This window comes from Leptonotus elevatus, chromosome 3 (assembly GCF_054856555.1).
Source record: "Leptonotus elevatus isolate MCC_2025b chromosome 3, RoL_Lele_1.0, whole genome shotgun sequence".
In the NCBI taxonomy this organism is placed as follows: Eukaryota; Metazoa; Chordata; class Actinopteri; order Syngnathiformes; family Syngnathidae; genus Leptonotus; species Leptonotus elevatus.
In genome coordinates this window covers 24913466-24940930 of record NC_141241.1, presented here as the reverse complement: position 1 = coordinate 24940930, position 27465 = coordinate 24913466, and the positions used below count along the sequence as shown (strand labels likewise).

Sequence of the window (27465 nt, the reverse complement as noted above, 5' to 3'; positions counted from 1 at the left end):
AAATGATTATTGCTTGTCATTACTCACCGTCATTTAGGTGCCGCCGCCGCAGCAGCCTCTTTTAATGTACATGTATTGTAGCGTTGGTGAACTAATCAGGCCAAGCGGCGAACAAACAACAACTCTTTAATGACAATTTGCAAGTAACTGTCGGCGGTAACCACGCCAGAACACAACAGCTCCGAACGCGCTTAGCTTACCAATACAAAAGTCTGTGTTGCATTCACTGCCCGTCCAGACCATGGGAACTACGCGACCCGCAACCCACCCATAAGGATTGCTACTAAATGCTAGTGTTTAAATATTTTTATTTTTTATCAAATCAGAAGAAAATTTTACGTCATATAGGCATGTAGAATTTTACTTTGCCTACACGTTAGAATGTGTGAGTTTACTGACTGGACATCACAAAGTTTTATTTTTGAAATATGTATATTGAATGTATTTATTGATAAATGCAGTGTTTGAAAAGTGCAGTGTTTACATGTCCTGTTTCATGCAACATTAAAAGTTGGATATGTTGAAGTGGTAAATTGTTACTAACTAATTGTAGTAAATTGTAAATTGTAGTAAAACTGTGATATAATGGCTTCATTTGCCTTTATCTTAAGATCCTGTAATCAATAATAGATCTGATATTGTTTATTATGATTATTTTTTTGTTGGGTAAAAAATTCCTTGAAAGGGACCTTGAAAAAAATAATTGCATATAATATCGCAATCACAATTATTTTTATTTGGGGGGGTCACAATTAGATTATTTCCCATAATTGTTTGGCTTAATTTGAATGGTGCACTAACTTGTGATACTGTATATCAGATACACTACTCAGTATTGTATTGGATTTGTGTTCCTATTCCTAGAAATGTGTTTACACACCAGCCTTCGTGTATACCCACACTTGCCAAAATTGAAATTCATAGTTTTATTGAAAGCTCCCACACCCTCCTTCCACTTTGTTTCTTCTATCTGCTCCTGTAGTCTTTTCATCCCTGCTTCTACTATCTATTGATCTGTCTCCAGAGCTCTATTTTTAGACACATGGCACATCTCAGGGAGCTGCTAAGACATGGAAGACAGATGCCACTGATACTCTGAGGTGGAATTTTATTTGATAGAGGGGTGATAAAATTTCAGATGTCTTTTTGGGTGTTTTCTTGTGTAAAAGCCCATACACACTCACATTGCTATTATGTGTTGCTGTGCTCTCATGTGTTCAAAAAAGACAGCAAAAACAACCATAGGTTATGGAAATATTGTAACAATTAATTAAATCACTACAGAAAACACTTTCCACAGACAATTGAACAATTTGACCAAATCGTGGAGGGCAACCCAAATATAAAGCTGTGTTTAACTTTTGAGATGTGACCAGTCATGTGACCACCTGTCTGCTATCTTGAAAACAGAAACAGTAGAATGAGAGAGCATGTTGGCAACTAACTGTTTTCAAGGAACTAGTCTTTATTTCAGAAGATCATTAAGCATTACATTGACTCAAAATGGTGGGTGGGGGGGGGGGGGCTATACACACACACACACACACACACACACACACAAAGAATGTATTAACAGGTCTTCTTCCAGAATGACAGACATAACAATAATATAAAAGTCACATGAAGAAAGAAGGTTTAGGAGGGCCAATGAAAGGCAGTGATAATAGGGTAGTGGACACAGTGTATAATAATGAGCTTGTATAGCGTATGTCTGTGGCACAATGTCCCTACTGACACCTCAAAGCATATCGTCTCATTGTCATGGAGATATCCTCAACTGGCCCAATCAGGAACGCAGTGCACAGGAGAAAGAAGGGGGAAGGGTTAAGTGTCTCGAAGTACCACTTCCAGGAGAAAGTCTAGATAACTTGTTAACTTGGAACACGCCAACAACTTCGTTCAGCCTTGAGTCTTTGCCTGTTACTCTCAGAGGGCAACAGTTAGCCAAAATGGCAATCAATTCTTCAAAACAATTCACCAACGTCTCCACATTATGAACCAATTTGTGCAGTAACACAAAAGCTGCAACCAATCATCGATTGAGTTCACTCGTCGCATGAGGCCCCGTCCACACAAAAGCCAGTTTCAATGTATCCTCACAAGTTTCTTACCGTTTAAGCCGTTCGTACACATGACGGTGCAGTTTCGGAGCTTAAAAAAACGATCACTTTTGAAACCAGGCTACAGAGTGGAAAGATTTCAATACGCACCCCGTACGTGTCTGGACACCATATGCAGGATACTCCTCCAGTGATGACGTAATGGTCGCAGCTTGATGACGACGCATTGTTGCAGTGACTGGTGTGCGAACCGTCAGTCTGTCAACAACAATGGAGGATGAACAATAGCCGTGTCGTAGTCGTTTGCTTTTACAGCAAAATATTTTGCTTCTTTTTTCCCACGTTCAACAAGCGGTGTTGTACTTGAATCATCCGCCATTGTCACTTCTCCTGTGTTCGTCTTTTTCATGTTGTTTTGATACATGCAAAGCCATGTTTGTTCTGTAGATTGCAATAAAGTTAGGGAAAAAAAAGTGTTTGTCTTCTTCGCTGATTCTTCTTCTCCGCTTTCCGTTAACTCCCTGTGGCAGTGCTACAGCGCCACTCCAGACTTGGCATATATATTACAGCCGTTGCATGTCCTCAGCATCTTCTTTTGGACACACGCAAGTCTTGAAATGCTTCTGTGTGTACGAGATTTGTTTGAGGAACGAAGTCGGCTTTGCTTCCGTCTGGACGGGGCCTGAGTCTGAGTGTTGACTTTCATGTTCTATGCATGAAGCTTCATTTAGGCCTATACGCTGTAGTCAAGCTTGCTCAAAACTACCAAACGTTAAATGGGGAATTCTACCCCAGTTGTATTTGAATTATGGAATTTGAGTTTTTAATTACAAAAAAAAAAAGATCTGGCTTTATTGGTGAGTTGAGTCTTGGATTTGTCAGAGCAGAGGTTAGCAAAAAAAAAAAGACTACTACTGCATTAGTCAAAAATGCCTCATTGACTGCTCATTGAACACCACAGTTTTTAATCTGTGTGTTACTTTTCAGCAGCAGACTAGCAGCGTGATCTGGTGCTTTCTACAAATGCATATTTTGTACTCTGTGAAAGAGACTTTGTTTTTAGGCCTATGCAAACGATCGCACACCTATCCTTCTGGTCGAGCTGATGACAGGAGAGGCAATGGTTGCATTGAGCACAGAGTGGTCTGTAACTCCACTACCATGGCAGCAGCAAGCTGGTGTACGCATGGGGTGTTTTCACTGCTTTCTCTGCATGACGCACAATGGATTTCCCCAGCTCCTGTAAGAACAACCTCTTTCTGTATGTTATATAACAATAAGAATATATGTACAATAAGATTCAGTAATGAAAAAAAAATGTAATTGTGGAAAAAGCTGCATTGACATTGAAACAAGTATTGGCATTGTAAAAGGTTGTATTGAAAAATAAAATACAGACATTAAAAAAAACGTGGCGTCAGTGTTAATGTTTCTGTAGTAAACCACTTAGCACGTTAGCACATTTGCTAAATTAGCATGACATGATACATAGAGTAATTTCAAACATGGTGGTTTTAACGCTACGTGGTTATATGTAGAAAAAACACAGACTTACAGGCGGTTTAGGAGTTCCTGATGGACTTGTAACCATGAGTCTCTGACTATCTGACACAGGGAATTCGGCCGACAGAGGCCGCTCTCCTCTCTCCTCTCCTGATAAGCTGGAAGGACGTTCTCGCGTCCTCCCCTCCTTAAAACACTGCCAATAAGTTGAAACTGAAAAAAAAAGAGATCTGAAACTGAAAACCAGGGTTGGAGCTGAAAACCTGTGAAACTCGGGGGTGTAAATCTGCAGATTGGCATTGAAAAATACATCATAATACAAAAAAATATGTTCTAAGAAAATAGTGTTTTTTTAATGTCTGTATTTTATTTTTTAATACAAATTTTACAATGCCAATAATTGTTTCAATGTCAATGCAGCTTTTTCCACAATAACATTTTTTTCATTACCAAATCTTATTGTCAGTGTTGTGGCTCCATAGTTGTCCTTGTGTTGAGAAGACAGGATAAGTCGCTCATCAAATTGGAGGCATTTCATTTTAATCAAATTATGGGACATGGTGGCTCTGGGATCTCCAACTCTGGTCATCCAGGAGGCTGTGGGTAGATTCCCTTGTGTTCTCATTAGTGTATTCTCTTCTGTATTGAAATGCATAAACACATTTTGTGCTTTTGTTTTATAGTAGTTCAGAGGCTGATGTTTGTTATTTATGAAAAAAAAGCTGAAAAAATATTGATGTATGATCATTTATTTACGTTTTGTGCATGTACGTTTTTGTCACAAAGGGTAATAAATTTGACTTTGCATGGAAGCAGGCCTTTGTCAAGATAAGGTGTGTCATTATTTTTGGCACTTGTTATTTTGAAGCTTGAACGATCAGTATAGTTTTGCATCAACTCATCAACCATGCATACCCCAGTTCTTAAACAAACAACTGATGAGTCAAGACCTTTACTAACTTTTGAATTAAACTTGGTATTATAGACAGAAACTACTAAATAAAGATAGACAATCCCAGTATGTAATCCCTGTTGGATGAAGACATACTGTATATCACCAGAAAGTTAATGTAGCCTATGTTATTGATGCAACCTTTGGCTTTTTATTGATCGTCTTCAGATGTTTCTGATCTTGCTTCTGACTAGAAAGAGCAATGTTCTCACCTATCAAATGAAAACTACAACTGTGTACTGCTACAAATAATATATTTTACCTATATTTTTCAAGTATATCTCAACCACCAGTAACAGTATGTGATGCTTTCGGTGGAAATTAAAACGTGCAGTTTTTATGAAGCTTGTAAACACAATTAACTTGTTCACACGTACTGCAGAAACGCTCAATAATTGCATTTAATTGAGAGTTAAGTTCAGTCTATTGTTATGAGACTGTAAGCACCTTTAATTTGACCATAATTGGCATAGAATGTGTTGTTGGCGCACCCCAAGAGTACTGTCCTAGATGAGGTTTTTGCTTGGTGGTGGATAAAAATCAAAGGCACAGGGAGGTGAGGCTGGTGTGCACATAGGCCACTGAGTGGTTTAAGATCAAGAGAATGAAAGGTCAAAAAAAAGTGTTGGTTCAATCAAACCAATTTAACAAGTTTAAAAACAAGATTCAAAGTTACAAACATACAACTTGACGTCACTCAAAACCACAAACTAACACAAACAACGTGACAAGGCGTGACAAGGACAATGAACCAACAAGGACTGAAGCAGGGAACTTTAAGGCCCCGTCCAGATGGAAGCAAAGCCGGCTTCGTTCCCCAAAAAAATCTCATACACACAGAAGCATTTTAAGGCTTGCGTGTGTACAAAAGAAGACGCTGAGGACGTTTAACGGCTTTAATGTATATGCCAAGTTGAGGTGTGGCACCGTAGTGCAGCCACAGGGAGTTAACGGAAAGCATAGAAGAAGAATCAGCAAAGAAGACGGACACAATTTTTTTTTATTGCAATCTACAGAACAAACATGGCTTTGCATGTATCAAAACAACATGAAAAAGACGAACACAGGACAAGTGACAATGGCGGGTGATTCAAGTACAACACCGCTTGTTGAACGTGGGAATAAAGAAGCAAAATATTTTGCTGCATAAGCAAGCTAAGGAGGCTGCGCAAAACGACTACGACACAGCTAGCCGCCATTGTTGTTGTTGACAGACTGACGGTTCGCGCGCAGTTACGCAAGAATTGGCGCATACGTCATCAAACTGCAACAATGCGTCGTCATCAAGCTGCGAACATTACGTCATCACTAGAGGAGTATACTGCATCCAGACGGACGTACGGGCCGTGTTTTGAAATCTTTCCACCGGTTTCAAAAGTGATCGGTTTCAAGCTCCGAAACCGCACCATCGTGTGGATGAACGGCCTAAACTGTAAGAAACTTGTGAGGATACATTGAAACTGGCTTTCGTGTGGACGGGGCCTGATACAAACAAACTGACGAGACGAGAGTCACCTGGACATGACACACGTGGCTGAGGGAGCTGATTGGATGACACAAGGGAGTGAGTTGACAAACATAGGTGGACACAATGGGGTATATGCCACGGAGGAGGTGGGACTTCCGACTTCCTGGTTTCACACAACAGCGCTGTTTGCGGTTTCTGTTTGCAACGTGTGGGCCGCGTCCCAGTGCTTGCGCTTCTGCCCTTGTGCCCCTCGGTTGCGCCGCGCGTTCCTGTTGACGTGTGTGAGTGTGTAGGTGTGTCTGTCTCAGTTGCCCGAAGCATTTCAGAGAGCTGAGACGCCCTGCGCGCTTCCGCCCATCGGCAACAGTATTGGTTTAAGAACAATTACACATGATTTAGTTGCCAATTTGTATTTTTTATTTATTTATCTGTAATTGAGTACAGAGGTGTAAATATCGACGATGCAGCCAGGGCCCAGAGAGAGAGAGAAAGAGCGAGAGAGGGAGAGAGAGACAAAAAGGGGAAATAAACGGGTTATTTTGTAAATACGATGTCGGAAATGATCATTTAATCACCTGACTTCGGCATCTGTCAGTCACGAAACGATGAGTCTTGACGTGATGCGAATTGAAAAAAAAAGTGGTAGCTAGTGTGCGTGCTATCGTCGCAGTCAAAAGCGGCGCGCAAAAAAGAAAAGACAAAAAAAAATACATGACGGTTGACGGTAAAGCTATTGGAAGAGATGTGATAGACGTGGTTTGAGTCCAGGCCATGAGGCAAAATCTAATGTCCGCTCCCACCGGAGTCGAGCTGTAGCTTGCCGGCAGAAGCGACCCTTCAGCCGCGTGTCGCGTCTCCCGGCGGTTAAAAGGCGGCTTCCCTGTGTCCCCGCCGCCTACGCAGCCACAGGGAATGAATTTGACGCCAAATGGGGGATGGGGCAAAAATGTTTGGGCGCACTGGGGCCTCTCAGCATGGTGTTACGCCACTGATTGAGTAATATTTGTTTTGAGTACTATTACTTTAGGTATTGTTTTTATTAGTTTTTGCTGAAGTTGCTGAACTGTATGTTTGTTAAAAAATATATATATTTTTTTTAAAGAGTAACATATTTGACTTTTTGTGTTACGCCCATGCAGTTAATCAGTTCATTAATATTGTGTGGGTAATGTTATGTTATGTACATTAGTAATCCTGTAGGAAGTATAAGAGCAAATAATAGGACATTGATTGCATGACAACTGAGGTGCTTATGGATACTGAAGTCACATTGATGGGGTTTGTGCTTATGAGTACAGATAAGTACAGTGTACAGAGTACAGTACTGATGAAGAAAGAAGGTTTAGGAGGGCCAATGAAAGGCAGTGATAATAGGGTAGTGGACACAGTGTATAATAATGAGCTTGTATAGCGTATGTCTGTGGCACAATGTCCCTACTGACACCTCAAAGCATATCGTCTCATTGTCATGGAGATATCCTCAACTGGCCCAATCAGGAACGCAGTGCACAGGAGAAAGAAGGGGGAAGGGTTAAGTGTCTCGAAGTACCACTTCCAGGAGAAAGTCTAGATAACTTGTTAACTTGGAACACGCCAACAACTTCGTTCAGCCTTGAGTCTTTGCCTGTTACTCTCAGAGGGCAACAGTTAGCCAAAATGGCAATCAATTCTTCAAAACAATTCACCAACGTCTCCACATTATGAACCAATTTGTGTAGTAACACAAAAGCTGCAACCAATCATCGATTGAGTTCACTCGTCGCATGAGGCCCCGTCCACACAAAAGCCAGTTTCAATGTATCCTCACAAGTTTCTTACCGTTTAAGCCGTTCGTACACATGACGGTGCAGTTTCGGAGCTTAAAAAAACGATCACTTTTGAAACCAGGCTACAGAGTGGAAAGATTTCAATACGCACCCCGTACGTGTCTGGACACCATATGCAGGATACTCCTCCAGTGATGACGTAATGGTCGCAGCTTGATGACGACGCATTGTTGCAGTGACTGGTGTGCGAACCGTCAGTCTGTCAACAACAATGGAGGATGAACAATAGCCGTGTCGTAGTCGTTTGCTTTTACAGCAAAATATTTTGCTTCTTTTTTCCCACGTTCAACAAGCGGTGTTGTACTTGAATCATCCGCCATTGTCACTTCTCCTTTGTTCGTCTTTTTCATGTTGTTTTGATACATGCAAAGCCATGTTTGTTCTGTAGATTGCAATAAAGTTAGGGGAAAAAAAAGTGTTTGTCTTCTTCGCTGATTCTTCTTCTCCGCTTTCCGTTAACTCCCTGTGACAGTGCTACAGCGCCACTCCAGACTTGGCATATATATTACAGCCGTTACATGTCCTCAGCGTCTTTTTTTGGACACACGCAAGTCTTGAAATGCTTCTGTGTGTACGAGATTTGTTTGAGGAACGAAGTCGGCTTTGCTTCCGTCTGGACGGGGCCTGAGTCTGAGTGTTGACTTTCATGTTCTATGCATGAAGCTTCATTTAGGCCTATACGCTGTAGTCAAGCTTGCTCAAAACTACCAAACGTTAAATGGGGAATTCTACCCCAGTTGTATTTGAATTATGGAATTTGAGTTTTTAATTACAAAAAAAAAAAGATCTGGCTTTATTGGTGAGTTGAGTCTTGGATTTGTCAGAGCAGAGGTTAGCAAAAAAAAAATGACTACTACTGCATTAGTCAAAAATGCCTCATTGACTGCTCATTGAACACCACAGTTTTTAATCTGTGTGTTACTTTTCAGCAGCAGACTAGCAGCGTGATCTGGTGCTTTCTACAAATGCATATTTTGTACTCTGTGAAAGAGACTTTGTTTTTAGGCCTATGCAAACGATCGCACACCTATCCTTCTGGTCGAGCTGATGACAGGAGAGGCAATGGTTGCATTGAGCACAGAGTGGTCTGTAACTCCACTACCATGGCAGCAGCAAGCTGGTGTACGCATGGGGTGTTTTCACTGCTTTCTCTGCATGACGCACAATGGATTTCCCCAGCTCCTGTAAGAACAACCTCTTTCTGTATGTTATATAACAATAAGAATATATGTACAATAAGATTCAGTAATGAAAAAAAAATGTAATTGTGGAAAAAGCTGCATTGACATTGAAACAAGTATTGGCATTGTAAAAGGTTGTATTGAAAAATAAAATACAGACATTAAAAAAAAACAATTTTCTATAAGCATATTTTTTTGTATTGTGATGTATTTTTCAATGCCAATCTGCAGTCTTTTTTTTTCTTGAGTGTCAAAGGTTTTCAGCTCCAACTCTCTGGTTTTCAGTTTCAGTTCTCTTTTTTTTTTCAATTTCACCTTATTGGCAGAGTTTTAACGTGGAGGGGAAGGCGCGGGGCTTTGAGCGCGAGAACGCCTTCTAGCTTTTCAGGAGAGGAGAGAGGAGAGCGCGCCCTCTGTCGGCTAAAGGCAATACCTGAATTCCTTGTGGCAGATAGCGACTCATGGATACAAGTCCATCAGGAACTCATAAACCGCCTGTAAGTCTGTGTTTTTTTCTACATATAACCTTGTGGCGTCAGTGTTAATGTTTCTGTAGTAAACCACTTAGCATGTTAGCACATTTGCTAAATTAGCATGACATGATACATAGAGTAATTTCAAACATGGTGGTTTTAACGCTACGTGGTTATATGTAGAAAAAACACAGACTTACAGGCGGTTTAGGAGTTCCTGATGGACTTGTAACCATGAGTCTCTGACTATCTGACACAGGGAATTCGGCCGACAGAGGCCGCTCTCCTCTCTCCTCTCCTGATAAGCTGGAAGGACGTTCTCGCGTCCTCCCCTCCTTAAAACACTGCCAATAAGTTGAAACTGAAAAAAAAGAGATCTGAAACTGAAAACCAGGGTTGGAGCTGAAAACCTGTGAAACTCGGGGTGGGGGGGGAAGAGAAGTGTGTAAATCTGCAGATTGGCATTGAAAAATACATCATAATACAAAAAAATATGTTCTAAGAAAATAGTGTTTTTTTAATGTCTGTATTTTATTTTTTAATACAAATTTTACAATGCCAATACTTGTTTCAACGTCAATGCAGATTTTTCCACAATAACATTTTTTTCATTACCAAATCTTATTGTCAGTGTTGTGGCTCCATAGTTGTCCTTGTGTTGAGAAGACAGGATAAGTCGCTCATCAAATTGGAGGCATTTCATTTTAATCAAATTATGGGACATGGTGGCTCTGGGATCTCCAACTCTGGTCATCCAGGAGGCTGTGGGTAGATTCCCTTATGTTCTCATTAGTGTATTCTCTTCTGTATTGAAATGCATAAACACATTTTGTGCTTTTGTTTTATAGTAGTTCAGAGGCTGATGTTTGTTATTTATGAAAAAAAAGCTGAAAAATATTGATGTATGATCATTTATTTACGTTTTGTGCATGTACGTTTTTGTCACAAAGGGTAATAAATTTGACTTTGCCAGTAACAGTATGTGATGCTTTAGGTGGAAATTAAAACGTGCTTGTTTTATGAAGCTTGTAATTACAATTAGCTTGTTCACACGTACTGCAGTAATGCTCAATAATTGCATTTAATTGATAGTTAAGTTCAGTCTATTGTTATGAGACTGTAAGCACCTTTAATTTGACCATAATTGGCATAGAATGTGTTGTTGGCGCACCCCAAGAGTACTGTCCTAGATGAGGTTTTTGCTTGGTGGTGGATAAAAATCAAAGGCACAGGGAGGTGAGGCTGGTGTGCACATAGGCCACTGAGTGGTTTAAGATCAAGAGAATGAAAGGTCAAAAAAAAGTGTTGGTTCAATCAAACCAATTTAACAAGTTTAAAAACAAGATTCAAAGTTACAAACATACAACTTGACGTCACTCAAAACCACAAACTAACACAAACAACGTGACAAGGCGTGACAAGGACAATGAACCAACAAGGACTGAAGCAGGGAACTTTAAGGCCCCGTCCAGATGGAAGCAAAGCCGGCTTCGTTCCCCAAAAAAATCTCGTACACACAGAACCGCACCATCGTGTGCATGAACGGCCTAAACTGTAAGAAACTTGTGAGGATACATTGAAACTGGCTTTCGTGTGGACGGGGCCTGATACAAACAAACTGACGAGACGAGAGTCACCTGGACATGACACACGTGGCTGAGGGAGCTGATTGGATGACACAAGGGAGTGAGTTGACAAACATAGGTGGACACAATGGGGTATATGCCACGGAGGAGGTGGGACTTCCGACTTCCTGGTTTCACACAACAGCGCTGTTTGCGGTTTCTGTTTGCAACGTGTGGGCCGCGTCCCAGTGCTTGCGCTTCTGCCCTTGTGCCCCTCGGTTGCGCCGCGCGTTCCTGTTGACGTGTGTGAGTGTGTAGTGTGTCTGTCTCAGTTGCCCGAAGCATTTCAGAGAGCTGAGACGCCCTGCGCGCTTCCGCCCATCGGCAACAGTATTGGTTTAAGAACAATTACACATGATTTAGTTGCCAATTTGTATTTTTTATTTATTTATCTGTAATTGAGTACAGTGGTGTAAATATCGACGATGCAGCCGGGGCCCAGAGAGAGAGAGAAAGAGCGAGAGAGGGAGAGAGAGACAAAAAGGGGAAATAAACGGGTTATTTTATAAATACGATGTCGGAAATGATCATTTAATCACCTGACTTCGGCATCTGTCAGTCACGACACGATGAGTCTTGACGTGATGCGAATTGAAAAAAAAAGTGGTAGCTAGTGTGCGTGCTATCGTCGCAGTCAAAAGCGGCGCGCAAAAAAGAAAAGACAAAAAAAAATACATGACGGTTGACGGTAAAGCTATTGGAAGAGATGTGATAGACGTGGTTTGAGTCCAGGCCATGAGGCAAAATCTAATGTCCGCTCCCACCGGAGTCGAGCTGTAGCTTGCCGGCAGAAGCGACCCTTCAGCCGCGTGTCGCTTCTCCCGGCGGTTAAAAGGCGGCTTCCCTGTGTCCCCGCCGCCTACGCAGCCACAGGGAATGAATTTGACGCCAAATGGGGGATGGGGCAAAAATGTTTGGGCGCACCGGGGCCTCTCAGCATGGTGTTACGCCACTGATTGAGTAATATTTGTTTTGAGTACTATTACTTTAGGTATTGTTTTTATTAGTTTTTGCTGAAGTTGCTGAACTGTATGTTTGTTAAAAAAAAAAAAAAAAAAAATTTAAAGAGTAACACATTTGACTTTTTGTGTTACGCCCATGCAGTTAATCAGTTCATTAATATTGTGTGGGTAATGTTATGTTATGTACATTAGTAATCCTGTAGGAAGTATAAGAGCAAATAATAGGGCATTGATTGCATGACAACTGAGGTGCTTATGGATACTGAAGTCACATTGATGGGGTTTGTGCTTATGAGTACAGATAAGTACAGTGTACAGAGTACAGTACTGATAGTTGTTATGATAGATGAATGGTTACCAAATCTAATTGTTAGTGTACGCCATTAGCACACAACAAGCACTTCACCTTACCGTGTCATTCCATTAGTTTTGCCAAACCACGGATAACCTTCTTATTATTATTATTATTTTTTAGCAGCCTCCATGACAAAAAAAAAAAGCATGTTAATTTGCGACGGTCAAAACACCAACTGATACACTACTTCCTGAACCCTTGAAGTGTCAAACATAATTGATGACATCATTTGCCTGGAATGAATCACGCCTCGACCCGTGCTTCAGAAATTTCTTCCTGGATTACTTGACACACGCTCTGAAGCCTCGGTACATTATGTCCTATCACTAATTAAAACTTGACGAGACAGGTAAGGACACAAGGAAAACATGACAGCTAAAATCTAACTATAACAAAATTACAAAATACAGATCACGACATGTTTTCGATGCATTCTTTAGGCCAGATTAAATACAATATACAAAAATATAAATGTAAATAAAAAATATAATGTAAATTGTAAATGTATGAGAAGTATGGAAAACAGCGGAGAGAACAAAGTTTAGAATAAAGTAGCCATTTCAAAGATGAATACAGATTTGTGTGAGAACGACAGATACAGTATACAGGGCGTCAAAGTGTGGACTGACTTGTTATTCGGCACTGTCAACCCCTGGGGTAAATACTACTGGAGGTTATTATGTTGAGGAAGAATGTGCACGGTCTAATTGGTTTAAATAGTGACATTTGTTCTGGAACAAAATGTTCTTATGTCCCAACACCATAAAAGCTATAATCTGTCTAAAAGTTGGCACAATTAATTAAGGGGGGGTGGAATCTACAATGGAATGGTCACCGAAATAAGAATTAATTGATGAGACTGTAATTTGCCAAAATCAATGTTGACAAGCCAAAAAAGATTGAGAGATTAACCTTGGGACTGTTATGATTGGTATCCTGTCTGACTTGTAAGGTTTTGTTCGCACCTGTACTCGTCATCCAATCATCTCCCCCAGCCACTTGTGTCTTGTCAAGGTGTCTCTCGTTGTCTCGTCAGTTGGCTTGTATTGAGTTCCCTGGTTTTGTTCAGTCTGGGTTGGATCATTGTCGCTGTCACCACTGGTGTTTTGTTCGTTACTTTGATTTTTGGTCTTTTCAGATCTTTGTTTATTTAGAGTTACCCAGTACCCCTGCTAGTGTTTTTATAAAATAAATTATGTTTAGTAATACATGCTTCCCTGCCGTGGTTCTCCTGCCTCCCTGCATTTGGGTCCTCCACTCCGAACCGTGACAGAGTCAACTTCAACCGTGACAGGGACAGATGAAATTATTTCAAGATTAGCTTTTTGGCACGACTTGTTTATGTTTGAGGCTCGGAGCAGCTCTCTTTTATCTGACAACATTTTTGACTTACCATGCAATACACGTAGTAATGAATAGTATGTTTCACAAATAAAGCATCGAAAGCAATTAGAAATGCTTATTGGATGATATAGTAACATGTCTCATAATTGCCCATCATGACTTCATCTTTTACTTATGCATTTTAATTATTAGTAATGGTATTTCTGAATCATGAGTTAATCATTAGTTAATATTTGGAAATTATGAGTTCACAATTCTGCAATAGTTGCAAATTATTAGTTCATCATGAGTTCAGATAATAGCTCATCATGACATCATCTTTTGTTATCAGCTAACAATTTGCCAATTATTTATTCATAATATTTTCATATTTACAATTTATTAGTTCAATATGAGTTCTCATGACTTCATCTTTATTTAATGTATTATAAAATGTTACCGCACACTTTAGCCCACATTAGAAGAGGCCACCCCAAACCCCCCCCCCGCCCCACCTTCACATGGAATGACATGAAACCTGATGTGCTGAGGATTTTACTCATCAGAATTGGCGCAGTAATTGGGATAGAAGACAGTCTTTTTCGTGCCCATTACGTCAGCAAACTCCCATTCAAGTGTGAATGACGGCAGCTGTTTAAGCACGGGATATGTCATCACCGTCACGTGACCAGGATAATAGCGTTGCACATGGTATGTTTTTATTATGATACATAATCAGTTTAAAAGAAAATTCAGGTAATAAGATGGCAGAGATATTTGCACTTTTATTCTTAATACACAATGCCTAATCCAATACTGGAAAACATTTTTGTGTTCTTTTAAAGAATTTGTAAAACAAATGCATCTCCTCCTCATGCTCTCCATGAGTCACAGAAAATCACTACGAATTTTCATTTTATGCTGTTTTATGTGGGATGAAATTATAATCAAATATGAGCTGTGAAATATAAAATTTGAAGATTAAAAACAATCGCGATGGTCCTCCCAAAGCAAGTTGCATGCAGCGCATATTTGGAGTAAATCCTACAGTATGTATAGTCTTGTGCTCCTTATTACTGTTGAACCATCATAACATTTTAATTTTCTTTGTGTGACCAAATTCATTTGAGACATAACATCCATGATAAGTTATCAATAAACTGACTTGTCAGAGGCCACACCGAATGACAAATAATCTTTTAATTGACACAAAATTATTAAATCAAATTTCCCACTGTGGTAATATAACCTCATTTAAACAAGAGAATACCACAAGGAGCAATAATAAAATAACCAAACTTTGACTGATATCATAGAAGATGAATTGTAAGCTTAATGTGATCTGAAGTTGAGGCTGATTTCATCTGTTGAGAGGACAAACTTCTGAAACTTTTAAAGGTTTCCAATCTTGGATGATGTACTTACTTGCCATTGGAATTTACTTTCCACTGATATTTTAACAAGTCCTGAAAGTTTGGGATCAATATATTTTTCCTAAGGTACTGGTTGCTATGGACATTTGAAAGATGCAAGTACAAAAACTTGAAACCTGTTTTTCTCAAAACTAGGGATTTCAACCTGGCAACATTAAAATGTCTGTAATTTTGTCCATTTTTGAGGTACGTCCAGGCATTACATATCATTTTAAAGGGAATTAAGTGTAGAATTCAAATATATGAATATCTAAAATTTTTACACTCTCTAAACTCAATATGCATTACTACCCTTGAAGTTTATAGCTTGAATTTGTTTTTATTACAGAAAAATTGCTCATGCTGCACTGTACTATACTAAATTATGCCATAACATTTATTTAAACAAAAATTAAAACCTGCAACCAGAACTAACTGTATTAATATTAATCTCCGTGGGGTGCTTTGAAGTACTCCCCTCTGATTTTTAACCAGGTTTTGGTTGCCTGGCAACAGATATATCACAGTCTGTAGTTCACAGCTTCCACACATCTTGTATTGTAAACAGCAGCAAGCAACCTATTTTAAGGCTCCTATGCAGGTTTGTTGTTTGTTTAATCATCTTTGATGTTCTTCTGCATGATAATTTGGGTTTGAAATGCCCACAATGCCATTTTTCAAGCTTTTTTTAGTTGATATTAAATGCCTGGCATGTAAGACAGTTGAATTTGTCATTAACATTCAATATGTAAATAAGCTTTGCCCTAGATGGGTTGTTCTCCTTAATTTGATATAGAAAACAGCTTTCCTCTGATTAGTTGTTGCCTATACTGTATGTCGGTAACCTGTAGCCATCATGTCTCTTCATTGTGTTGGCACCGTTGAAATTCAGCGGGATTGTGGCTGGCCATAGTGCACTCTGAGGGATCACAGCAGCACAATTCTCCAGTCCCCTTGGGGTCTTTTTTTTTCTCCTTCGTTTGTTTTATCCATCTTCATGGTAAAGCCTGCCAACCCCGCGGCAGTCAAGCGCACTCTGAGGTGGAGAGAGTTCTTTGACATGATGTGCCCAGTTGAACTTTTAATGAGTGTGAGAGCCTTAACACCAAATTTAGCACACCTGTTCCCTATTCACACCTGAGAGTCTGAGGCCCCGTCCACACGAAAGCCAGTTTCAATGTATCCTTACAAGTTTCTTACCGTTTAGGCCGTTCGTCCACACGATGGCGCGGTTTCTGAGCTTGAAACCGATCACTTTTGAAACCGGGCTCCAGAGTGGAAAGATTTCAAAACGCGCCCCGTCTGGATGCAGGATACTCCTCCAGTGATGACGTAATGTTAGCAGCTCGATGACGACGCATTGTTGCAGTTTGATGACGTATGCGACAATTCTGTACCGTCAGTCTGTCAACAACAATGGCGGATAGCCGTGTCGTAGTCGTTTTGCGCAGCCTCCTTAGCTTGCTTATGCTTTTAAAGCAAAATATTTTGATTTTTTATTCCCACGTTCAACAAACGGTGTTGTACTTGAATCATCCGCCATTGTCACTTCTCCTGTGTTTGACTTTTTCATGTTGTTTTGATACATGGAAAGCCATGTTTGTTCTGTAGATTGCAAAAAAGTTAGAAAAAAAAGTGTTTGTCTTCTTCGCTGATTCTTGTGCTACGCTTTCCTTTAACTCCCTGTGGCTGCGCTACAGCGGCACTCCAGACTTGGCATATACATTACAGCCATTAAACGTCCTCAGCGTCTTCTATTGGACACACGCAAGTCTTGAAATGCTTCTGTGTGTACGAGATTTGTCGGCTTTGCTTCCGTCTAGACGGGGCCTGAGACCATGCACCACTAATGGTCACATGATACTGAGGAGGGAAAATGATTAACTGTGCCCAGTTGAACTTTTAATGAGTTGTAACACCAAATTTAACACACCTGTTCTATTCACACCTGAGAGTCTGAGACCTTGTAACACTAATGGTCACATGATACTGGGGAGGAAAAATTAGTAACTTTTCATTTAGGGGTGTACTCACTTTTGTTGCCAAGAGTCTCGCTATTAATAGCTGTATTTATGAATGATTTTGATGGAACAATAAAGTTACATATGTTGCACACTGATTACATTTTGTGTCAAAGTATCATCTCATTGTTGTCCCATGAAAAGATATAACAATTCATATTCAAAAATATCTTGATTGTCTTGTTTATTTTGATTTGCTGGCACACTCATTATAAATATAACAATAATCGGAGCGGAGTAAAATGTTTATAAATACTGTTATTGTCATTATGCATTTCTGTGTCCAGATATAAGATGCTGCTCCCAGCGAGCATGCTGATTGGCCTGCTGTGCCTGAGCCACACGGGCGCTGTGATGGGTTTTGCTCGGCTGCCGGACAATGCTGAACTCCGATCAGCTTTCTCCGTCGCACGGACCAACAGCATGGAAGGTGGACCCAAGATGACGGTGACCTTTGACGCAGTCTACGTCAACATTGGTGGGGATTTTGACCCAAAGACTGGCTTGTTTCGTTGCCGCATCCCTGGGGCCTACTACTTCTCCTTTACAGTGGGAAAGTTCCCTCATAAAGACTTGTCTGTCATGCTGATGAAGAATAGAAATGAGGTGCAAGCCATTGTGTATGAAGAGAACGCTGGAGAGGAAAGGAAGGTAGGTCAAAGATCTGTTACTGCAGCATTGCACTTTAGTGTATAAAGCACACTGCTGCATCGGAGAGGAAAGGGAACTCCGAGTACTGTAATTTTGATACAGAAAAATGAATAAAAAATTATTTTCTATTTGTTCATAAAATACACATTTTGTAAAACAATGAATTTTAATAAAAACATGAATACAAACAAACAAACAAACAAATAAATAAAACTAACAAAGCAGTGGCCAGAAAAAAGCCCCAATCAAAATAAGTGGCAGTACATCTTTATGAGCATGGCTCAGTGGTAGTGTGGTTCAACCCCTCGCCCTTGAGACAATGTCGAAGTGTCCTTGAGCAAGATACTGAACCCGCAGTTGCTCCTGATGCTGCGACATCAGTCGGCGAATGCAAAGTCAGTGTGAAGCGCTTTGAGTCCCTTAAATCAGGATTTCCCAACCCTGGTCCTCGGGGACACTACCCAGCATGTTTTCCATGTCTCCCTATTCCAACACAGGTGATTCCAATGATCAGCTCATCAGCCAGCTCTGGAAGATGCCTGATAACGATCCTCACTTGTGTTGGAGAAGGGAGACCAGTGGCCAGAAAAAGCCCCAATCAAAATATGTGGCTGTACATCTTTATGAGCATGGCTCAGTGGTAGTGTGGTTCAACCCCTCGTCCTTGAGACAATGTCGAAGTGTCCTTGAGCAAGATACTGAACCCACAATTGCTCCTGATGCTGCGACATCAGTAGGCGAATGCGAAGTCAGTGTGAAGCGCTTTGAGTCCCTTAAATCAGGGTTTCCCAACCCTGGTCCTCGGGGAACACTACCCAGCCTGTTTTCCATGTCTCCCTATTCCAATACAGGTGATTCCAATGATCAGCTCATCAGCAAGCCCTGGAAGAAGCCTGATAACGATCCTCACTTGTGTTGGAGAAGGGAGACATGGAAAAAAGGCTGGCTAGTGTTCCCCGAGGATCAGGGTTGGCAAACACTGCCTTAAATCGTAGAAAAGTGTGATACAAGTGAAAGACCATTTACATGTACTGTATGCTTGTAGTTGCTGATTGCAAAATGGCCATAAGAGGGCGATACCAGTATCAGCTGCTGTTGAATACCTTGGAAAACGACCGGGTATCGACCCGATACGGATACCTGGTATCAGTACTTGCCCATCCCATTGAACACTCAGTTTATCATCCATGATCCAATGGATGATTAAAAAAAAAAAAAAACGGGGAGGATCCTTACGGATAAATACGTTTACGCAATTCTTAAAGGTAATGTTTGATAATCAATCAGATAGCTTTGGTTTATTATTTGGTTGTTCTATAAAATTGGTAAAAACATATGACAAAAAGTAACAATAAATATCTCTTACAGAGTATATAATAACAACATATTGTCACTTGTATTGTTCTATTACAGCATCTGTAGAACTGTAGTACTTGAAATATTGAACAATATTTCAATCATAACTAAGGAGGTATTCTTATTAAGTTAAGTATTTTTGCTCACTTTTAGCCTACTTAGTTAAGGAACACAATCCATACTTAAAATGACAATTAATTGTGCAATAATAACATAGCATGAATAAAATTAGCTTTCTGACTGCAATGTATAAAAGTAAAATAAAACTCAATAAAAAACATAACATGTCGGCTATTGTATAATAAGTCATTACAGACGTAATTTATTCTCTAACCTTTAACATTATCATTAACAAACATCATGCATGATCTATCTTGAGTGTTGTTGTTGTTTTTAAATATACAAATTAAAACAGTTTATTTAGGAAGAAGGTGAAAATGAAGCACACCTCTTCCAATGTTCAAATTTAGTCCTGTACGTACTGTAACTGCACCGACACTTCTGCCTTCACTAGTATTTAGGAACTCGCTGTAGGGCTACAGATAGCTAACAGCTTTTCCAATAAAGACCAGGAAGCCACTTGCTCTTTTGATAATTTACTGGATGAAACTGTAAAACTGTAACATACAAAACATAGTGGGACATTACAATCATGTGTTTTAAAGTTTAAAACAATATACATTTGAATCATTTACTAAAATTAGCTGCAAACCCTAAAAAAACGGAATCGTTTTTAGCTGTTAACATAATGCTAATCTATATGGGCGCTACGCTAACGAGCGCCTAGTAACTTTGGTCACATTGGAACTTAACACTCCTCAAAATAATTTACTTAGATATTTCCGGAACCAAAATTACACTCTAGATTAGATTAGTTGTGTACGCGTAGGAGCATTGCTTGGAATACAATGCACTACGGTAGCACTCGAGGGTTAATAACATACAAAACACGTAAACACTACTTTCTCCACAAGAGGGCAGTACACTGATATTATTGTTGGTCTGTTTGCAAAACAATCGTTATCTGGACTTTCTCTTAGAAGTGAACCCTGTGAAGTCAAATGTGTTGCTCTGTACTTCTGTGCATTTTCGATGACAATAACAATCCGTTCCATTGTGTCAATTTATTGATGTAAAGGAGACCTCCCATGCAAAGTGTTCTTCCATCCTCTAGGTCCAGAGCCAGAGTGTCATGCTGCAGCTGGAGTTTGGTGACACCATCTGGCTCCGTCTCCATGGCGATCCTCGCTATGCTCTATATAGCAACACCGGACACTACACCACCTTCAATGGTTACCTCATCTACCCGGACACCTTCGAATACAAGACAAACCGCCCGCAGCAGCACCGGTCTGCCGACAACTCGCAGCAGCTTCAACAGGACAACATGCCAGTGTGGAATAGTAACGAGGCCACAGAGGATGTTGGGTCTGATCTGAAGGACATTGAGGAGCCACATCAGGATGAGGAGGAGGAGGAGGAGGAGGAGGAGGAAGATCCACGTTCTGCTTTCTCAGTGGGTCGCACTCAGAGTATAATCGGAGTGAATCAGGCTGGTATGCCAAAACACCAGCCGGTCACCTTTGACACGGCGTTCGTCAACATCGGGGATGACTTCAATGTGACCGAGGGGATTTTCATGTGCCGTGTTCCTGGTGCATACTATTTCTCTTTCAACGTGGGCAAGCTTCCTCAGAAGACCCTCTCCGTCAAGCTCATGAAGAACCACCTGGAAGTGCAGGCGATGATTTACGACGACAGCCACGGAGAGAAGGCGCTGCAGAGTCAGAGCTTGATGCTCTCGCTGAAAGCAGGTGACACGGTGTGGCTCTACTCCCACCAGAGAGATGGCTTTGGAGCGTACAGCAACCACGCCAAATACATCACCTTCACGGGCTTTCTGGTGTACCCGGACTTGCCCGTCACAACTGCCACTGACCCTACAAGTCAGTCACATGCAGAAAAGAAGCCCTAGCTGCAGCGATTTGGCTATAAACTAAATGTTGAGGGTGGAATTTGTGTAAATTGGTGAGCATGAATGATTCTTCATGGCTCTTCCGTACTTCCTCTTCCTGTGAATTCCATTGTTATCCTCCAGAGAACTTTGATGGAGAGCAGCGCTCGAATGCGAATATCTCCGGAACTTCCAGCAAAAGCCCTCCAGATTGAGACTTAACTCATTCACTGCCAATGACGGCCATAGACGTCAAAGATCCATTTTAGCTGGGCTGGCAGTGAATTAGTTCATTTATCACCGTCTGTGGACCTCATATCCAAATTAACAAAGCACAACTGAGTTTACTTCACACTTATGTCATTGAATGGTGTGGTAAATGTCCTGTAACTTCACTTTGGGCAATTGGTCCTGCACAATCAAAAGAAATGTGAGCCAACCTCTTAAAAGGGAAGCATAGGCAACAATTGGCAGTAAAGGCAACAATTTTCTTTACAATAATATGTTCTATGCACCCCCACCAGTATTAACACAGTATTCTGATTAATATTGCGTTTGTGGGATATGAATTAAGCAAAAAAATCCATCTGTTTTTATCCATCTCAGGGGGGCGGACATTTTGCCTTGTACTACCACTTGCTGGCGCCTGAAAATGACATCACAGTGCCTAAGAGCTCAGGTAACCACTTTCATGGCTCACCTGCACTGAAAAAAACGGGAAGTGAAACGTACTTGAAAAAAAAAACTAGTAAATTCTAAGTACATTTTACAAGGAGAGTTTAATTAGAATGTCTGCGTGAAAAAAGTACTAGGTTTTTTTTCCAAGTAAATATCACTCCCAATTTTTTCCAGTGTGTTTTCTGGGTTTGGTCATGTGCCGTTCGCTAGCTGAGCACACTATTGTCATTTTCAGGTGACAACATATCAGTACAGCCCCCTGAGATGGATAAAAACGGGTCGATTTTGTTGCTTAAATCGTAATTCACAAACACAATATAAATCAGAATACCGTGTTTTGACGAGTGGGGCTGCATAGAACATTATTGTGAAGACAATTTTTGATTTGACTTTCCCCTTTAAGTTTTTGAAACTGCTATTTAACACAAGGAAAGGAAGTTCTAATTAATTCTGTCTCGTGTTTCTGGTTGTCTTCTTTCTGTGTTTACCCCCCCCCCCCCCCCCATAACAAATTGTTTCTATTTTTATTTTATTTTTATTTATTTTTACAAAATTGGCCATTCTCATTTTAAAGCATCACTCACACTTAAACCACAAAGGCAGCTGAGGACAAAACTAACTTTCTCTTGGGAAAAGTACAAACTCCATATCCATCCCATATGTGCTGTTGACCGCATGCCATCACTGAGCCTGCGGGAATGGGCAGCATAATTTGATTTCTAATTCTGGCAGAGTAATTTATTTCTTAAGATGGAGACCACTAAGGGGAAAATTAAATTTCCTCTCCAAGGCCAATTTAATATGCATGTCGGTTTCATTTTACACTGCAGGGAGAAACATGATGCGGTTGAAAATTGTTATTAACCTTGACATGAAATGACAGACTGAACGCTGCCTGAGAAGCGCAATGCTGTTTTTCTGATTTAATGGATCCATTTTATGTATTTATTTTTTTACAGATGTTAAATTTTGAAGGAGGCCACTTTTATATTAGCTGGGTGTTGAATGGCAAGAACAAGTTTTAAATGCACCACTGAGTCAGAATAAGGTATTGAAAGTGCAGTCCTAAATAAAATACAATAATAAATGATAATAAAAATAAAATTTGTAATTTCTATCTCTTGTAAAATAATTCATGAAAGAACTTAAACAAAGAAAAAAAGAAGAAAGAAATTTCAAATATCAACATGTTTGTACTGATTAGCATTCAAAAAACAAAATTCAATATCGGCACCCTCTTAAAATAATTGCATACGTTATTTTATTATTATTTGCCTAAATCATCTCATGATGAAAATGGTTAAATTTTCAATTTTTTGTGTTTCCTGAAAAATCTAAAAAAATAACTTTGGCGATTATTTTCAACAACATTGGGGGAAATTTCAATTACAATTTTTTTTTTTTTTAACAATTATCACTAAATCTATGTATAATAATTTAATAAAATATATTTATAAAGTGATTAGATTTGACAAAACATAACTGCATGGAAAATCAATAATGCAAAGTAACATTTTAATATGCGTAAGCATTGATAGTACTGCACTCAGTAAAAAAATAATGAATAATGTTTTGGTTTTTGCAACAGAATCAAAAAATATGACTTAGTATGTACAATCAGGGTTGTTAAAAGATTCTTGGGGAGACATACGCATACACATACGCACACATACCGACACTTCTCACGTCTCCTCGCAGTTTTCCCCTCAGCACAAAGAAGATTTTGGTCTGACACATGCGATGAAAACTAATTAACGTGATGAGTGTCCAGACTCACACTCTCACTCCCACCAGACCGCCGTCCACCTTCGTGGTGATAATGGACATTTTTGGAAAGGTTACTTTGACTCAGAGTAGCTGCAACTCATTCATTTGTTTTGTGTTTGTTCTGGTTTTGTTTGAACTTTTTCCACTCCAGCCACAAAGAAATTGCCATTTGCATTGGATCTCTGTGAAACTCTCGATCACATCCCAAACATGGTACTTGTTACATATTATGAAAAATATTAATCTGTGGTGTGTAAAGTAACTTGACCATTCTCGTGTGAAAAACTTCCAGAAGCATGTGATGCATGCATGTAACTGAAAATTCAATGAATTGAAAACGGACCACAGGCCCAGTCGATGCCTGTTACTGCTTTATTAGTTATTATGAAAAGTAATTTATCTGTACAGTTCCTGTTTAATGTCACTACTTGATGTTTCCTTATGAAATGATTCTAAATGTTTATAATTTATTAAGTTGACAAAGATCTAAACATACCTAAAAAGGAATTGTGAGACAAGAAAGCCAACTTGACCTGTTGGGGGAGAAAAAACAAACCAAAAATTCAATTTTGAAACTTATTTTGACAAATGTGTCTTGTGTTTTAATTGTTCAACTTTTTTTTCTTTTCTTTTTTTAAGTGAATTCACCGATTGCACCATTTAACAAAATTAAACTATTTCAAAAGATGCATTGGTTGTATGGTCGTTTTATCGATGGAGGAAAAACTGATGAAATCAATGTTCAGTTCCAAATGATGCTGCAGCACCATCTTCTGGACAATTGCAGCAACAACAAGAACAGAAACTATTAGTTTTCCCGAGTCAGGACCAGTGTTATTATAGGTTTGGAATTTTTTATTTGAGTTAGTTTTTATTTTGTTTTGAGTTTTGTTTTTTAAATTTAGTTAGTTTTAATTAGTTTTCAGGGTGGTTCTGTTGTCCATGGGAGCAACGTCATCTGAAGGTGCTTTTCTATTGGCTGCTGCTAGATGACGTCACTTTTGTCTGACACACTGTCCTGATTCCGGTTAATATCAAAATAAATCATCCCCAAAGGCTCATGCATTAAATTGATTGCCAAATACCAAAACGAAGGACATTTTTGCTATAATTATAGTTAGTTTTATTTAGCTTTGTAAACATAAAAAGTAGTTTCAGTTAGTTTAAAAATTTTTTTAAAGCATTTTCGTTTTTATTTTATTTTTTTAAGGAAATTGGTTTTTGTATTTTAGTTTTTTTGTTAGTTTTAGTTAACTAAAATGGTCAGGACATAAGGGCTGGTCCTCTCCATTCAAGTATTTGTTTGCAATCTAGTCATTCAAATTCTGTGGAGTCTGACCCAGGAATTTATGATGGAGAGGCTCCAGTGACTGAAAGCTGAATATTTTTGTTTTTCCTGCCCGAATACTAACCTATTGAGTGGTGACAATGATTTTAGGTCTCTCTCTTTTTTAATATACTGTAGTTTGCTGCTTGCATCACACACTCTTGAATGCTTTCTCATTTCAAAGTATTCTAAATCTATCAAATATATATTCCTTTGCTGCAATTCAAACTAATCACAAAGTCAGATCAGAGACTTTGATGGTGAACAACAATTGTGCAATATTTAGGATTAGTAGGCCTATTTGAAAATGCATATGCCAAAAGCAACTATATGAACTTATTGGCAGTGTGGTATGAGCCTGGGAGAGTTGAAGATGGGTATTAAAAAGTTGCTACAAGTGTCTCGTGATGATAAAAGGCATGCTGTTCTATTCTATGGAGAACACCTCTGGACCTTCTCGCACTATGTTACCCTGAAAACCTCATTCAACCAATTGTCTTTGCAACTTGATTTGAAATTGGAAAAATCACAAGCAAAGCAGAGGAGGCAGGAGACTAAATACACACACACACACACACACACACACACACACACACACACACACACACACACACACACATACTAACGACACAACAAGACACACCTGGGGCAAGACACAAGTGGCTGAGGGCACTTCTTGGTTGCCACGAGGAAGGGCAGGATTACACTTAACAAGACCAAGGGAGACACACAAAGAAAAACCCAAACATGACAGTACCCCTCCCAGATGTCCCTAAAACAAAAAAGTCCAAAAACAATGCGGGCGTAAGGGGGCACGGAGGCTGGCAAACCCATCATGGCCAGTCCGGAGAGCATCCCGGACGCCAGACGAGGGGAGTGTGGTGGCGCTGGTCAGGAGGGCGTCCCAGACGCAGAGCAGAAGGCGGCTATGGCAGGGTCCGCGCCACCCTGGCACGGAAAGCAAAAGGCGGCCGCGGAACATGTGCCGCCGGAATTATGTTACTAATCATGGGCTTGAGGTCGCCATGGAAGAGGCGAGGAGGCCCGGGGCTGCAGCGGCAGGGGCGAGGAGGCCCAGGGCTGCCGTGGAGCCGGGACGGGGGACTTGAGGCTGCCGTGGAGCCGGGACGGGGAACACATCAGCCTGCCGCCATTGGGGTTGGGGAACACAGGAGACACGAGGGACAGAGGATACAGAAACTAGAGACTCAAGACTAGAAGAAACTTAAGGAAAATTGTGGGGAATGAAGTGGTGTGGGGACAGGTTTAAGCAACGTGACTTTGTTAGCTTGGAGAACGTAGATGCTAACATTTTGAGTACTGGAGGTCCTGCAATGTGCGACTCTCCCAGCGGTGCCGTAGGAGCCGGAAATGGTCTGTTTTTGTGACCTTCAAACGGAGTCCAGCCTTTGGCTGAGTTTAGTGACATTTGCACATTCATTAATGCAATAGGAAGAGCTTGTAGCCAATTCAAATTTGACGAGGCCAGTGCTTTAGCTAATTTTTCTTTAATATTTCTATTCATTCGCTCAACCTGTCCTTGGGATTGGGGATGATATACTGACCCAAATGTATGTCTTAGCCCCAATGCTTTTTCTACTTCTTGTAGATGTTTATTTTTGAAATGGGTTCCATTGTCTGATCTATTTTTTTCTGGGAAACCCATGTGATGGTATGTAATGATTAATCAAATGTTTTACCACGACCTCTGCTGTTTCAGATTTGCATTGATATGCCTCAGGCCATCCGGAAAAGGAGTCCACTATTACCAACAAATATCTGTATCCTTCCACTGGTTTTATCATGTCAGTGAAATCATCTGTCCCGGGGCAGTCACTTCTGGATCGTGAGTGCCCAAAGGAGGTTTAGATGTAGGCATACTGTTAAATTTATTACAAACACTGCAGTCCTGCAGTTCACTTTTAACAATTTGTCTCATGTAAGGATGCCACCAGTTGCGTAGTCGTCTCAATATTTCCTCTACGCCAACATGGCATAATCCATGGGCTTCAGAAATCAGTTTTTTTAATTGTTTCTGCGATGGGATATATTTACCTTGTTTCTGCCATATACCTGCTCCATCTTTGTTCTTCCGGACTGGCCTTCTCCTGCGTCAGCTTAATTGTTTCTGTGGTTATTTCTTGTCCTTCTCCTAATTCACCTTCGCTCACCATCAATTGTAGTGTTGGGCTGTAACCCGCCGCTTGTTTTGCCGCCTTGTCTGCCGAATCATTTCCTACTGACACAAAATCATTATTTTTTGAATGTCCTTTACATTTTATTACAGCTACTGCTTTAGGCATTAGTAAGGCGTCTTTCAAATCAAAGATGTCTTGATGGTGTTTGATAGGTGTCCCTGAAGCAGTCATGAAGTCATTTCTTTGCCATTCTTTGATGGCTGTATGCACAACCACATGCGCATACGCAGAGTCAGTGTAAATGTTCACAGTCTTATCTTTTGCTATTTTTAATGCAGTTGTCACAGCCACTATTTCTGCTCTTTGAGCTGACTGTGGCCCTGTGAGTCCCTCTGCCACTATCAGGTCAAAAGTTGTTCCAATCATCTGTGTT

General features: G+C 40.1%; 1 protein-coding gene across 1 annotated transcript in view; it reads left to right on the top strand.

Moving 5' to 3' along the window:
* The window catches only part of c1qtnf4 (C1q and TNF related 4), a 29701-nt gene extending 5445 nt beyond the window's left edge, over positions 1-24256 (top strand). The window contains exons 2-3 of the mRNA XM_086072204.1: positions 17449-17812; positions 20343-24256. Of these exons, the coding sequence (XP_085928330.1) occupies positions 17456-17812; positions 20343-21143 (1158 nt within the window). The 5' untranslated portion in view covers positions 17449-17455 and the 3' untranslated portion in view covers positions 21144-24256. The remainder of the gene's footprint in view (positions 1-17448; positions 17813-20342) is intronic.
* Positions 24257-27465: the final 3209 nt, after the last annotated feature.